This window comes from Salminus brasiliensis, chromosome 17 (assembly GCF_030463535.1).
Source record: "Salminus brasiliensis chromosome 17, fSalBra1.hap2, whole genome shotgun sequence".
NCBI classification, from domain to species: domain Eukaryota; kingdom Metazoa; phylum Chordata; class Actinopteri; order Characiformes; family Bryconidae; genus Salminus; species Salminus brasiliensis.
In genome coordinates this window covers 24,330,078-24,345,776 of record NC_132894.1, presented here as the reverse complement: position 1 = coordinate 24,345,776, position 15,699 = coordinate 24,330,078, and the positions used below count along the sequence as shown (strand labels likewise).

At 37.9% G+C, this 15,699-nt stretch overlaps 1 protein-coding gene across 12 annotated transcripts in view; it reads right to left on the bottom strand.

The window, feature by feature from the left end:
• vps13c (vacuolar protein sorting 13 homolog C) overlaps window positions 1-9,472 on the bottom strand; it is a 70,625-nt gene extending 61,153 nt beyond the window's left edge. For 4 of the 12 annotated variants that reach the window (XM_072661152.1, XM_072661153.1, XM_072661156.1 and 1 more), the window contains exons 1-12: window positions 9,274-9,471; window positions 8,056-8,099; window positions 7,727-7,769; window positions 6,060-6,155; window positions 5,399-5,431; window positions 4,094-4,195; window positions 1,430-1,492; window positions 1,107-1,175; window positions 821-930; window positions 647-706; window positions 477-536; window positions 77-157 (exon numbers count right to left, since the gene is read on the bottom strand). In XM_072661152.1, the coding sequence (XP_072517253.1) occupies window positions 77-157; window positions 477-536; window positions 647-706; window positions 821-930; window positions 1,107-1,175; window positions 1,430-1,492; window positions 4,094-4,195; window positions 5,399-5,431; window positions 6,060-6,155; window positions 7,727-7,769; window positions 8,056-8,099; window positions 9,274-9,373 (861 nt within the window). In that variant the 5' untranslated portion in view covers window positions 9,374-9,471. Of the gene's footprint in view, window positions 1-76; window positions 158-476; window positions 537-646; window positions 707-820; window positions 931-1,106; window positions 1,176-1,429; window positions 1,493-4,093; window positions 4,196-5,398; window positions 5,432-6,059; window positions 6,156-7,726; window positions 7,770-8,055; window positions 8,100-9,273 lie in introns of all 12 variants that reach the window. The other 8 variants (XM_072661154.1, XM_072661157.1, XM_072661162.1 and 5 more) reach the window with 4 other exon arrangements.
• Window positions 9,473-15,699: the final 6,227 nt, after the last annotated feature.

Below are 15,699 nucleotides of genomic sequence, written 5' to 3'. Positions count from 1 at the left end.
GTGCACATTGATCTAAAAAAACAAATAGCACAGATTGCTGAAAGGCAAAGAGAGGTGAAGAGAAAGAAAACAATACCACTATCTCCTCCCATGAGCCTCTGTAGAAGATTGGGCTGTTAACGTTCCAGTAGGCACACAGACACTCCAAACGGCCCAGCTAAACACACACACACACACACACACACACACACACACACACACACACACACACACACACACACACACACACACACACACACACACACACACAGAGAGAGAGAGAGAGAGAGAGAGAGAGAGAGAGAAACCTGAGATTTTGCAAACCATAAAAACACTTTTATGTGACTGCACAGAATAAGACAAAGAACAGCTGACAACGCTAACAAAACATTACTATAAATAAATAAATAAATGCTAGTGAGTCATGTCATGTTTTACTACTCACATTCATTCTTAAATAAATTAACATCTGAGTTATCCCTTCGTGGTAGTCCTACCTTGTAGATAATTTTCGCAGCTTCATTTAGAATGCAAGCTCTCCAGTTCTGATCTGTCGTCTGTGAATAGAGAATTGTAATATACAACAGTAGTTAGATAGCAGTTTTAAACAAAAAAGTGTATGTTTGTATGTGTTTGTGTGTGTCTGTATGCGAGAGAGAGAGATCACCTGTAGGCTGAGTTCAGACAGTGTCACCCCCATTGAGAGAGGCCTCTTGGGATCTGATACCTGAATGAAATAATAACAACAACAACTCTAATTACATACACTCAATAAACATTAACACATTCCCTGCATTAACAGAAACCTGTTAAATCTATCAGACATTTGCCGAGTACCTACATCATCCTCATATCTGATGTGGATGCTGGTGACCTTGACCTGAAGGTTTTTGATGACTTGTGTAGCAAGTTTCTCTGCAAATGTGTCTTTTTTCTCCTCCTGGGGTTTTTCTACAGACAAACAATAACAACAATTGTGATATAAAAAATAACCGCAAATTAGACACTGCATTCATATTCACTGAAATGGAATGCTAAATTGCCACTCAAGGAGCATAGAATAGCACTTAAATTTTCTGGCCTTGTGTAGGTGACCTAGTCATCAGCAATAAAACCTGATCACCCACCTGGTTTCTGGTCATGCTTTTTAGACCTCCTAAAAGTTTTTTTAGGCTTTTTATGTTTACGTCCTTTATCTTATGGAGTGCAGCATTGGGAGAGAGAGAATAGTCAATAAAGCAGAAGAACAGAAAAACATACAAACATGCATGTGTAACTATGGACAGAAAGCACAAGCAAGGCATGCATACAAAGTAAACAAATGCACACGCATGCACATTTAAACACATATATAACAGAAGTGAACGATTTAGAAGTCAGAAAGCTAAGCAGGTCAACGTGAAGTTCTACGCAATTTTATAGAACAATGTGGGTATGGCTCTGTACGTACCACGCAGAGTATCTTTATACACATAACTCTCCAGATTAAACACAAACTCTCCCACCTGAGAGTCTTCAGTCAGGCAGTGCAGCACAAAGCAAATATAAATATATATACAGTAATTATTGGGTGGATGGATGGATGGATGGATGGATAGATGCATGGGTGGATGAATGGAGTTATGAGATCCTGATGGCTACCAAATGAATATTCTACAATCAACCAAGAATATACACTTTAATCATTCTTAATCATTTCCTCAATACTGACCATTGCAACTTCAATATATTACTGAAGGTTGAAAAACAGTCTCTGTCAAATGTTTTCTCATGTATTCTGACAAATCTCAGATGTTCCAGTTTAGTTGTTCTGTATACATTTATACATATACAAGAGAACAAAATGATTTTGTTCTAAATAATGTTGACCAATCTTTAACTGTGTCCCATCAAAGGTTGACTACTTTGTTTAAACTTTTTGCAGGACAGCAATTGCAATTTTCTAGCAATATAGCTGTCCATACTGTGCAGACCCACTGCATTGCATAAGCACAATGTTTCACAGTGGTTAATGAGCACAAGCTTCCTTGCAAAACAGCTCGAGTTCAGTGAGGTTGGATGGAGAGTGTTTGTGAACAGCAGTTTTCAGCCCTTTCCACAGATTCTCGATTGGATTCAGGTCTGGACTTTGACTTGGCCATTCTAACACCTGGAAACGTTTATTTGTGAACCATTCCATTGTAGATTTTGCTTTATGTTTTGGATCATTGTCTTGTTGGAAGATAAATCTCTGTCCCAGTCTCAGGTCTTTTGCAGACTCCAACAGGTTTTCTTCCAGAATGGTCCTGTATTTGGCTCCATCCATCTTCCCATCAATTTTAACCATCTTCCCTGTCCCTGCTGAAGAAAAGCAGGCCCAAACCATGATGCTGCCACCACCATGTTTGACAGTGGGGATGGTGTGTTCAGGGTGATGAGCTGTGTTGCTTTTACGCCAAACATAACGTTTTGCATTGTGGCCAAAAAGTTTTATTTTGGTTTCATCTGACCAGAGCACCTTCTTCCACATGTTTGGTGTGTCTCCCAGGTGGCTTGTGGCAAACTTTAAACAAGACTTTTTATGGATAAGTGGCTTTCTTCTTGCCACTCTTCCATAAAGGCCAGATTTGTGCAGTGTACAACTGATTGTTGTCCTATGGACAGAGTCTCCCACCTCAGCTGTAGATCTCTGCAGTTCATCCAGAGTGATCATGGACCTCTTGGCTACATCTCTGATCAGTCTTCTCATTGTTTGAGCTAAAAGTTTAGAGGGATGGCCGGGTCTTGGTAGATTTGCAGTGGTCTGATACTCCTTCCATTTCAATATGATCGCTTGCACAGTGCTCCTTGAGATGTTTAAAGCTTGGGAAATCTTTTTATATCCAAATCCAGCTTTGATTACACACAGGTGGATTCTATTTATCATCAGTCATTTAGGTCAACATTGGATCATTCAGAGATCCTTACTGAACTTCTGGAGTGAGTTTGCTGCACTGAAAGTAAAGGGGCAGAATAATATTGTATAATATTTGCCCCACTTTTCAGTTTTTTATTTCTAAAAAAAGTTTCAAATATCCAATAAATTTTGTTCCACTTCATGATTGTGTCCCACTTCTTGTTTATTCTTCACAAAAAAATTACAATTTCATATCTTTCGAATACTTTTGCAAGGTATTGTATTTCAAATGTGTCTCAATGGCTTTAAACCCTTATACTGCCTTTTCATTTTATACACCAATCAGCTTGTGCTAAGCTAAGCATGGCGTGTTGCTAACTAGTATCTAATCACCCTCACTAGTATTCTTTTCACTAATGTGTTACTGGGAAGCAACCAGTCACTTCAGACGAAGTAGGTCATTTCTGAAATTTCTAACATAATTAGTTAGTCTAATTAGAGGAGGCTCATTTCAACTACAATACTGGCTAGATTAAAAAATGCAAACTGTTGAAACAAAAATAAGAGACTGCACCTTGCCAGACTTCCCAGTTTTTGTGCCAATGCAATCAGTCCAAAATGTGTACCACTACAGACTGGATAATAAGATATTAAATACACTATAAAACAGTCAAGTCTATACTAAACTAAAAAATCAGTCTCATCTTGGAAACTGTTACTAAAAATAAAATGATTTCATCAGTGTTAATCAGCAGCACATCTGATCTACACTGTGTGGCTGTATCATTTATACAAACACAAAAATCTGATCGGAGGGCAAAATAACCTGATTGGGACATCCTTGTAAAAATAATATTTTGTAAGACATTTTACAACCTTAATTCAAATCTTATTTATGACGTTTTATGATTGTTTTAAGAATCAACCCTAACCCTGGTTAGGTGATAAAGCATGAGTGCAATGAAGCTTAAGATTGAGAGAATTGAATGGGTAATCCCTGCTAGGCTAAAAGTTAAAAGTTGATCTCTTAAACTTGATTTATTCAATGTCTGCCACCACCCAACCCCCCACCCTAACTGGATTACCTACATCAAAGTACATTGATATGCCTTGTAGCATTTGTCAACGCAATCTCAACCTCTACCCAACTTTACGCAAAATATATGTAATTCTGATCTGTGCGGGAGAAATAGACTAATAATAGTCCATCTGCAGTTTAGCAATAAATTATCATCTTACCTTTGAATGCGGCCATCTGCAGGGCCTCCTCAATGCGCTGTAGCTCCTTTTGTTTAGCCTCCTGCTGGTAGCGCTCTTCTTTCGCTGCATCATACTTAATTGCTTCAAAAAACACACACACACACACACACACACACACACACACACACACAGTTAGCGATACACCACACAATCACTAACCTGTGCTCACACCCACAATTCAAAGTAATTTTTTACCATAGGAATTACACAACACAGAAAGGTCAGTGATACCCACAACATGCATGCAATAAGCAAACTGAATGTTTTACATAATTGATTTTCTGTTTTGAAATAACACTGAGATGGCACCAAAGTGATGGCACAAAAGTGATGTAAATGAGTGACCCAGCCGCCTGTAATACCATATCCCCAGTAATATTTAGAGACTGTTTAAAGGAATGAAAAAAGTTGCTACCAGCAGGTAACTTCTTTGTTCACAACACAGTAAAGCCTGGCATCCCGAGCCATCTCCCTCCAAGCTCACATAACAGCTTATCATTTAACCAACCTCACAACCACAGAACCACTAGCCTCCCTGATGACAAAATTCACACCTCGCCCCACTGGAACCATTAATGCATGTTCAGGGCCATCAGGTCCATGTGCATTTGACACAAGAAAAATACATTGACAGCATATGCTAAAAACAGCCCATACTTACCCACCATGCTACATCTGCACAATCAATCATTCTGCCCTTCCTTAACCAACCAGTGCCCTTCTTATCAACAACTATTGACAAGCCAGCTTTTTCTGACAATTCCTTCATTTTGGCTTTTACCACAAGGCCTCCAAATTCAACCAGCAAGGATGTGACTTTGCTACAAAACAATGCGCACCTATTTCTACTTGTCTAATATATTCCTTCTCAATCAACCTTCAACTATCCTTTTGCTCCCTGACTGTAGCCCCATATTACTCACACCTAAATGTAAGTAATACAATGCACTGTAGAACCTGTATAAACAATAAACAAAATTATTATATGTTATTTGCAACTACTAGCAAAGTATTTATATTTTCATATACATGTTAAACCACTTTGTCCTTTTGATAACACATACATTTGACATGTGATTAACAGTTAACTTGTTTATAAAGATACAGAACAGTCAAAGTAATAAAAGTAACAAGCTTTAATAAAAAAAACTACAAAAAAACTATAGGGACCAAAGCAGGACAGAGAAACACCTTGAAACACCACTGCCTTATAATCACTTTTTAATTGATTGGTTCTGGATCCCAGCCTCCACCCCAAGGAATACTACCTTGCACATATCTTACCATCATAAGGTGTGGTAAATACTTTATAATCAGCTGGAACATGTAAAAAAAAAAAACACATTCTAGAACAATGTATATTAAATTGTTCAGTAGCGCAATACACAAATCCTTTACAAGTGCAACAATAAATACCCTAAAGCAAATTCCATGTATATGGACTAACCTTTTTCTGTTTAAATATTAAAAACATGAATGGCAAGACTTCGTAAAGTTATTAAAATAGTTCAACACACTAGTTAGAAAGTCTGTCACTTCAGAACAGCACCTTAAATTCACCTCAAATGTCATGACTTTATTACTGTCGCCTTATAGAAGTTATAAAATGGACTACTGCTGATAACTAAGTTGACCTAACAAAATTATGTGTTTGTTTATTTTACATTTATTAGCTTAAATATTTGCACTGAAAATATTGCCTAGTTCTCTATATAGCATGGATCATTTTTATCTGCAATGTATAATCCAGTCAACAGTATATTGAACAACAGTAGTCTAGTGAAACTCACAGCATTTATAAAACTTTCACAAATGCAACAAATATGTAGACATGTAGATTTTTTCTATGTTCTATTGTCCAGAAATGGTTTATATAAAGGTCATATTGGTTTATTTCTACCATAGTTTTACAGATTCAAAAGGGGCACAGAAGATAAACACTTACTTGCTCCAGGGACCACAAGGAGATACAGACCATCTAAAGTGGCAACCACAGCTTCTGTGTATAGGTTCTTCCAAGGAATCTTTAAAGTAAGTTTTCCTAAAACAGATGAAGTTTTGAAAACAATATGTTATGTCCAAAAATAACAATTACTCCACGCTGCTAGAAACAACACACAAACTGATTATTTATTCAACTCTACTTGTAATAATTTTACTGCAAAGAAAACATGCAATTCTACATGCCATTATATCAGGTGATGATATGCAAAAAAGGTAGTATAATTCTAACCACACTTTGGCTACTTCAAACAGAAACTTCAAATACTGACATATTAGTACATTACATGAATCATTACAACAACAAAGTGTATTTTCACAGTACATATTATGACAGCCCCAATAATTTAGCATATATTTAAAAGATAACCCAAGCAGTTCAAGGATCACAGTCTCTAAATATTTGCAACATGTTCATTGCATTTATGCCAGTTTATGTATTACATTTAGCCTCAGTGCTGTCAGTGCCTAATTATAAAAAAGAGACATTGTGTATTTGTTTATACAACTGTGGCTATTTACACCTCCCAATACAGTGAAAGGGTCACTAAAAGAGAATTGGGTACGATTAAGTAGAACCAATTTTGCTGTTGTTTTTTTTATTCTGGCACTCCATTACTCAACAAAATAGAATACTCAATTGCTAAAACAACTAGACTTGCCTGTGAAATTGTTTTTTATAAAGACATACTAGAACCATGACTTTTTAACAAATTCAAATGCATAGATACTTGTCTTTCATAATATTAAATAAATCCTCATTGTGAACTGTGCAAATGTTTGGACAGTTTAGTGTTTAGTGTGGTTTCTACAATGTGGATTGCAATGGCTGTTCAGGGAACCTGTGAAGGTCAAGATGAGACCTCAAAGAAAACTCATCAATAACTGCTTGGATGTTGGTAAGAATAAACCTGCCATATGACTGCCAAGAACCAGTTGATTCAAGAGGGTACACACATACCTTTCACAATAGTATAACCACAATCTCACTGAAGGAGTCATAAGAAGGGAATCTTAAAAACGCCACTGTCTCAAAACATTTAAAGTGTGTTAAAGAACATCTAGACAAGCCAGATGCAATTTTGAAAAAGTGACATGAACTGAAAATATAAGGATGGGTTCTACAACATAATCACAACCCCCTGATCCACTGGTCATAGAAAATGTGTGTCTTAAATTTTTATGCAAACGCCCCAAGAATATCTCAGAACTAGAGGCCATCTGCAAAAAGTGGGACAAATTGCTACAGGAACTGAAAAGATTTTAGCTGCTACAAAAAATATTTGTGCCAAAGTAGGTGTTACTAAGTCCTCTGTGCCCAAACATTTGCACAGGCCGCATTGATGAGTTACTGTGCATTAAGATTTTCTGGAAGTATTGTGTTTCATGTTTGATTAGTTACAGAGACTGTGTTTACCATTTCTTAATTACAGACAAATTATGTTATTTGGCCACAAGCATGCACACATGTTTTGCACATGACTGCATAATAATAGATGTAAGCTTTTAGTACACAAAGGAGCTTTAATCTCCTTATGCACCAACATAAAAAGTGAAACAAATAAAAGATATAATGTAATTCTGATAAGAAAAAAAAAACCTGGTTCTTACCAACTTGCCCAGCTTTCACCTTAAATGGCACATCAAACTCACTCTGAAAGACATTTGCATAAAACACTTGTATGACACTGATGTGTTTGGAAATGCTAATAAGGAAAACACATTTAATTATACAAAATAAGCACAACCATAGAAATGACATAAAATCTGACTAAATGCAAGCAAATTGAGTCATTTGGAGTTCTAATCATTAGGGTGTACTGAATACTTAATATTTTAAGTATTTATTAATTACCTCAATAACAAGCATATTTAGGAATAAAATAACTATGACGATTTAGATTAATTCTAAATTATTAAACACATTCAATTGAGCTTACCAAAGCATTCTCCTTTACTCTCAGGTTCTCAAGCACCACATTACCTGTAAGAAACAACCCCCCCCCCCCCCCCATTCATTCAATAAAACAGTGAAAGCAAATGACAGAATGGCTGTTAACTTCAAAAAAGCTGCTCTTTCATCTGTTCACCTAAACATACTGTTCTGTCCTGTCCTGATCTTGTCCAACTGGTCACTGCTGGCCTACACATGCCCCCTTGTCACTGACAAGAACGAGTCAAATTACTGTGTTATTATCTAACTGCAGGCAATTTTCCCTACAGCTCCTAGGGAACTGAAAGCGGTAAAAGAAAGTATGTCTAGGTTAAAATTCAGAGTCAATACAGCACCTGATAAACCCTGCAGTGAGATTATATAAATATACACAAGCTAAGGAAGTGCCACGTGCTTGCTTCAGTCTAACAAGGGAAGCTATGCAAATATTTGACTAAAGCAACACACCTAAACGAAACCTAACAAATAATAGAATAATGGCAAATTTACACAAGACTTCAAGGCCTCTACAGAGTATATAAAGCAGTTTTAGTTAGATGGCAGGAAACTCCATTCGCTTCCACCTACAGTTTGCAAAGAAGACATTTGATATGTGCTTGTAATTGGATCCACTAACGCTGAATTATAGTTCAAAACATGTGCAGCAGTGTACAACATGTCGGCTTTTAATACTGCCTTTATCACTACAGGGCTGTACTCGCAGAAGCGAAAGTGAACAAGTGAACGACTGCGCAGTTACAATTAGAGTAACGATATTAAGCTATTACTGCTTATGGACGAATGACGCAGGCAGTAACAACACTTTCAGTTCACTTTAGGGGGGCGACGCATCACAGCCAAACATTCACAATTTTGCACAAAAAAAATACAGCAATAATGGTTTTAGTGACCACAAGGTTGGCATATGAGTTAAGTTAACCACCAACTGCAACAGAAGAAGACGATGGCACACGTTTCATTTTAATATATTACGTGTTATCAAGAACAGTAACCTTACATGACGCTAATTCACAGCTAAGCTGTCAGTTATTAAAACGGTGGTAAACTCCTAATTACAACAACTTACTGAACATGCAAACCCGACACGACATTATCTACAAAACCAAACTAAACGTTTTACGATGTGTTGTCTGTGTAGCTAGCTAGCTAGCTAGCCAGCCAGCCAGCCAGCCAGCCAGCCAGCATTTCTATTATCAGCACTTACCTCCCCAAATGCCAATTTTCAGCTGCGACTTATCGAGGTTCTCCACATAGTCTCCGATAAACCTGTTCAGGAGATCACTGACCAGAGACTCAAAAACCATGCTGAAGCAGGATACAGCAGCCCTGTCACAGGGTTTGCTCAAGAAATGCCAAAATGCTCCCGTGATCCAGGGGACTTCCCTCCCTATGACAGGCGCTGTAAACGATATCGAACCGCTCGGCGGTCTTACGACTGCGAATGACAGGCAGACCAACGAATCGAGTCAAGAGCGAAAATGCTACCGTTTGTGGTAGAAGGTAGGAGACCAGAAATGGTTTACTGTTAGCAACTTTTAACCACAAAAATACAATTCATGGTAAAATAAATAAAAAGGTTTTAGTTAAATTAAAATGTCTAAGCGGTTTCCCGTTGTTTCTAAGATTGTTTGTTGAGGAATCCTGTTTTATATGCTAATTATTTTAACAGATCTTAACGCAATGTTACTGAATGTGTATGTCATGGTCGCTGTAGGGCGAAGTGACGCTGAAAAGAGTGTGGGAGAAGTGTTGTTTTGTGTTTTAACTACTTACTTCTGCATTTCTTATCTCGTTAAGTATCATATTTATTAAGCGAACCAATTTGTAAAGCACTGTCTGCATTAAAGTATGTTAGCTAGCTACATTATAAATATGGCTCACAAAAAATAGTAAATATATTTTCTTTTGTTTTCCGTTTGTAATGATGCCTCTTGTAAGTTTTACCTCCACCTTACAATTTAGCAGCCAAAATGTGACTAAAGAGTATAAATTTAGCTTAAATTTAAATGGGTCTTTCTGCCTTCAGTTTTGTCATCAGTGAGGGAAAGTATGGGTTAAGGTTAGGTCCCTATCTGCACACAAGACAGATGCACGTTGCATTCATCATTCATATAGGAAAAAAAAACATAATCTCACAATTGGACTGACCAATCTGGCACAGTAATGTTATCTCAAAAATCTCAAAAATTCACCTCCATCCCACATGCTGTACACACATACATGTGAGGGTGTGGAAGAGGAACGTGTCAATCTGATCTATGATCATGTTGATTGAGATAAATTGCGTGTTCAGATGCTCTTTGTGGAATCATGGAAACTCATGATAAATTACATTAAATAAGCTACATTTTAACCCATTTACACAATAGATGGGTTAAAGATGTAGAAATCCTCACACAATGTCTGACAACTGTAGAAAGAAGTGCTGTAAATTACATAAAATCAATTGTCCATTACATTTGACATTTTTTTATTTTTACATTTTGGCCGAACACATTTAAAAAATTGTATCATGTTCAGGAAAAAGAGTACATGTTGTCACCCTAGTTAATGAAGTAGGTGTACAGGTTTGAAGAAAAAAAAAAAACAAACTTTGACTTTAAAAAGGCTCTTCAGATTTCAGATTTCCCCCTAAAGAACCTATTGGAGGATTCTTTACGGAAACAAAGCAGTTTATATGAAAGAATTTTTAAAGATAAATAAAGCAGATTTAGTCTGTAGGCAGTGGTGCTCCACAGCAATGCTTCTAATATATCAATAAACTCCCTGAATTCCCCAGCTGCTTTTATAAATACACATGGTATCATCTATGGGAGTCTATTGGTTCATCTGTTAAAGCAGGGAATGTTGCAATACTTTCTACATATTCCGAGGATTTTAGTTTAAGTGGCAGAAAATATACATAACATATATAGCATTTAGAAGTTCAGAAGGAAAATTAAATCATTTCAAGAGACCATATAGCTGAAACCTATAGTCTTGCTAACTCATTTAAGAAGTTCATGCATCCAGTGCATGAACACTGAAAAAAATACCAACTGTATCTATTTTTGCATATATGTCATATATTTAATTTCAGATCATCCAACTAATTTTAATATATAATGCTCCCAATGCAAGTACACACAATGCAGCTATGAAATAATCATTCCCTTTATTGGATTTACTGGACCTATGTGAAAAAGTAATTGCTCCTAAACTTAATAACTGGTTGTGCCACCCTTGTCAGTAACAACTGCAATGAAAAGTCTTTTACATCACTACATCTTTGCAGAATTAGTTTAATTTGGCCACATGCTGCCCGTTTAAGGTCTTATCACCGAATTTTAGTAGGATTTAAGTTAGGACTTGGCCACTCTAAACTTTTGATTCTGTTTCATTTGAGCGAGATGGACTTTCTTGTGTGCTTTGGATCAGTGTCTTGCTGCATAACCCAACAGCCCTAGGTAAACCCAGCTTTAGGTTACAAATTGATGAGCAGATATTCACCGTCTTGATTATCTGATGGAGAGGAGGATTCATGGTTCTATCAATTATCAGTTCCAGCAGAAGCAATCCCAGACCATCATACTTCTACCACTGTGTTGACTGTTGATATGATGTTCTTGTGGTGTAATGCAGTATGCCATATGCAGCGGACATGCAAAGACATTTATTGTGGATTTGTGTAAATTCACCTTAACTGAGACTTGTATTTCTTTAGATGTTCATTTGTATTCGTTTGTGACCTCCTAGATGGGTCGATGCATCACTTCTGGGAAGGTTCACCACTGTTCCAACTTTTCTCTGTTTGTGAATAATGGTTGTTATTGTGGTTTGCTGGTGTCCCAGAACTTTAGCAAAGGCCATACAATCCTTTCCAGACAGCTACATATGACTGATTTTGTTTCACACCTGTAGTTGAATCTCATTAGAACATGGCATTAAGTGTTGCTTTTTAAGACCTTCTCTTCTGCTTCACACTGCCTGACAGGTTTTTATTTAAGTGATGTTTAGATTCAACAGGTTTGGCAGTAATCATGCCTGGGTGTGGCTAGGTAGGCACGATTCTCTCTGTGACATGCACAGTGCTGTTTCTTCTCATTTAATATTAACTTCTATACGTTTCATGTGCCAAGATAAGAAACTGTGATTCAGTTTGTGCTTTAATCCACAGAGGGCAGCATTTAGTCAAGATCAGACAAGAAGGCCATGTCTGACGAATAAAAAACAGGTTGCATGCATTTAAGTCAGCATAGTTTTGTACTTTTTTCCTTTAAATGATTAGAAGGTAGCTTATTTTTTCCCGGTGGGCCGACGTGATATTTGGGCAGACAGTGCCGACACCTTTTTATTTCTATATTGGTCTGACCGGCCCATAAAAACAGTAGATCAGCGGCCCTGTTGAGACTGACATAAGAAACTGCGAAAAAAAGAACTTGCTCTTAAAGCAAACACTGTCAAATGTGCCAAAATTGCAGACATGTTTGTCACAGCAGGGCCTTAATCAGCTCCGTGGCTGATGACCGTGGTGGTGTTAGCGACGGCGGTTCTGGCAGCGGTACAGCCCTAGCATGGCTAAGCTATTTTTTGGTCCTGGAAAAAAGTTTTTATGTAGGTGGTTAGAGACAATGCACAGAAATGAAAGAAAATCACATTTTAAAATGTTATCATTTTGTCTGTTGCCTATGTTATGCCAATGCAACTCACAACATGAAAGGTGAGTTATCGTTGTATAGTGATCATACTCGTACCTTAAAACAAACAGTGTGGAAAGTGCGCGTGGAAGGACAGCCTTAATAAATATAGAAAGGCACTCATTAAAGCTCGCTCAGTGTATTTGGCCTCGCTGATCGAGAAAAACAAAAACAATCCCAGAGTTCTTTTTACTGAGATCTCTAAACTTACTAAAAGCCAGGCAGATACTCAACCCCAGATCCCAACATCTTTAACCAGTCATGTTTTTATGGACTATTTTAATAATAAAATAGAAAATATTAGACAACAAATCCAACCCTGCTTATTAAATCAAACATGGCCGTCACCTGATGTAGCTGCTTTAGAACAAAACTTAGTTGTAGAACAAAGGCTGGAAGCCTTCTACCTACTTCCACAGCCCGAACTAGAAAAAAATATTTCCTCAGCTAATTGTACAACCTGAACACTCGACCCAATTCCCTCTAAATTGCTAAAAGAAATACTCCCAATTATAATCAGACCTCTTTTAACAATTGTAAATTCATCCCTTTGCCTTGGGCATGTTCCCCAAACCCTTAAAATAGCAGTTATAAAACCTTTAATCAAGAAACCAAATCTTGATCCTAGTGTATTATCTAATTATAGGCCAATCTCCAACTTAACATTCGTATCTAAGATATTAGAAAAAGCTGTGGCCCAACAACTCTGCTTATACCTGAGTAAAAATTACATGTATGAGAAATTCCAATCTGGATTTAGACCAAATCACAGCACAGAGACAGCCCTAGTGAAGATTACAAATGATCTCCTTCTTGCCTATGATCAAGGCTATGTATCTTTATTAGTCCTGCTAGACCTTAGTGCAGCCTTTGATACAATAGATCATACTATATTACTAGAAAGATTAGAGAAAATGGTTGGAATCACAGGGACAGCCCTATCATGGTTCCAATCTTATCTAACGGGACGCTATCAATTCGTAAAGATAAAAGATTTATCTTCAAATTACACAGAAGTAAGATATAGAGTTCCGCAAGGCTCAATTTTAGGACCGCTATTATTTACATTATACATGTTACCACTGGGGTCAGTTATAAGCAGACATGGCATTAATTTCCATTTTTATGCAGATGACACACAGCTCTATATTTCAGCCAAACCTGATGATAAATTTAGACTACAGAAAATGGGACTGTGTAAAGGATATAAAATTCTGGATGTCACATAACTTCCTTCTTCTTAACAGTGACAAAACCGAGGTTCTCCTTTTAGGTCCAAAAGACACTAGACAAACTATCTGACTTAATGTTAGACTTGGCCGATGCTTCCACCATTCCTAGTTTAGCAGCTAAAAATCTTGGTGTCACATTTGACTCAGATTTATCATTTGAGCAACATATAGCTAATATTAGTAGAACAGCCTTTATGCAGCTTAGGAACATCTCCAAACTAAGAAACTCCTTATCACTACAAGACGCAGAAAAGCTAGTTCACGCTTTTATTACCTCAAGGCTAGTAATGCACTACTGTCAGGTTGTTCCAGCAGGAACCTCAATAAACTTCAGCTGGTGCAAAATGCTGCAGCCAGGGTCCTTATTAAAACTAGAAAATTTGACCATATCAGTCCAGTTCTATCAGCACTGGCTCATTGGCTCCCAGTTAAATTCCGTATCAAATACAAAATTCTTCTATTAACATATAAGGCCCTACATGGCCTCGCTCCTGAGTGCCTGCGGGATCTTATTGTATACTACGAACCATCAAGACTACTTAGATCTCAGGGTGCTGGCCTCTTACTCGTGCCCAAAATTCAGAAAACCTCAGCAGGGGGAAGAGCCTTTTCTTATAAAGCCCCCCAACTCTGGAATAACCTTCCAGATAATGTTCAGGACTCAGACACCGTCTCAATCTTTAAATCTAAGCTGAAAACTATGTTTAGTTTAGCTTTTGGTAATTATTGTTTCTTAGATAAAGGTTGAAGGTCCAGGGGTTCGCGGACCCAGGGAATTGTAGTACGCTGAGATGCTGGAGCTGTCGTCTCGCTGCCTACACGCGATCACTCAGGTTTGTTGACGGTGGAGCATATAGATGCTGGTGTTTTCAGGGTGCACCCGTGTCCGTGTTACCTTCTGGCTCTCTCCTTTTAATTAGGCTGTTATAATCAGACATGCCGGAGTCGTCAGACACACTCTGATGCGGATGCTCAACATTCTCCACCCTCCATAAAATTCCTCTCAGAACTAACTTTCTCTTTCTCTTTTTACCTTCTGCCTGACCTGCTGGAAGACTGCCCGCTGAGGTCCCCTCTACCTTTGTCAAACCAGCTGCCACCTACCAGTCTGGCCAGCGGGCCCCCCCACCCGCCACCACCCATGGCGGACCGGCGGCACTCCCGCCTGCCGCTGCGTTGGCCATGTTGAAACCTAGATGGACTCGTGGCTGTCTGCCACAATTATTATCACCACTACTAACTTTCTGTTGTATCTGGTTTAGTAATTTTTACCATTAATGTTTAAATAGTTCTGACCAGAGGAGGATGGGTCCCCCTTGTGAGTCTTGGTTCCTCCCAAGGTTTCTTCCTCCAGCTTTGAGGGAGTTTTTCCTTGCCACTGTCGCCGTTTGGCTTGCTCACGGGGGGTCCTTCATGTTATTTCTTCTTTCTTCTCTGTCTCTGTCCTTTATTAAGTACTAATTATGTAAAGCTGCTTTGAAAATCTGACTTCACTTATCGGGCAGCATTCTGATTTCATTATTAGACTATTAATTGTTTAACAAGTAGGCCTAGGCTAATCCACTTTTTAGGCCTGGAAAATGTGTTTGGGCAGTTTTATGTAGACTAGATGGCTAAAGACAATGTAGGCTTGAAAGAAAATCAATTTAGTCCATTGCCAGTGTTATGTCAATGCAGCTGTGTGTATGTTTATCAGAGAATCCAATAATTCTGCACCTGACT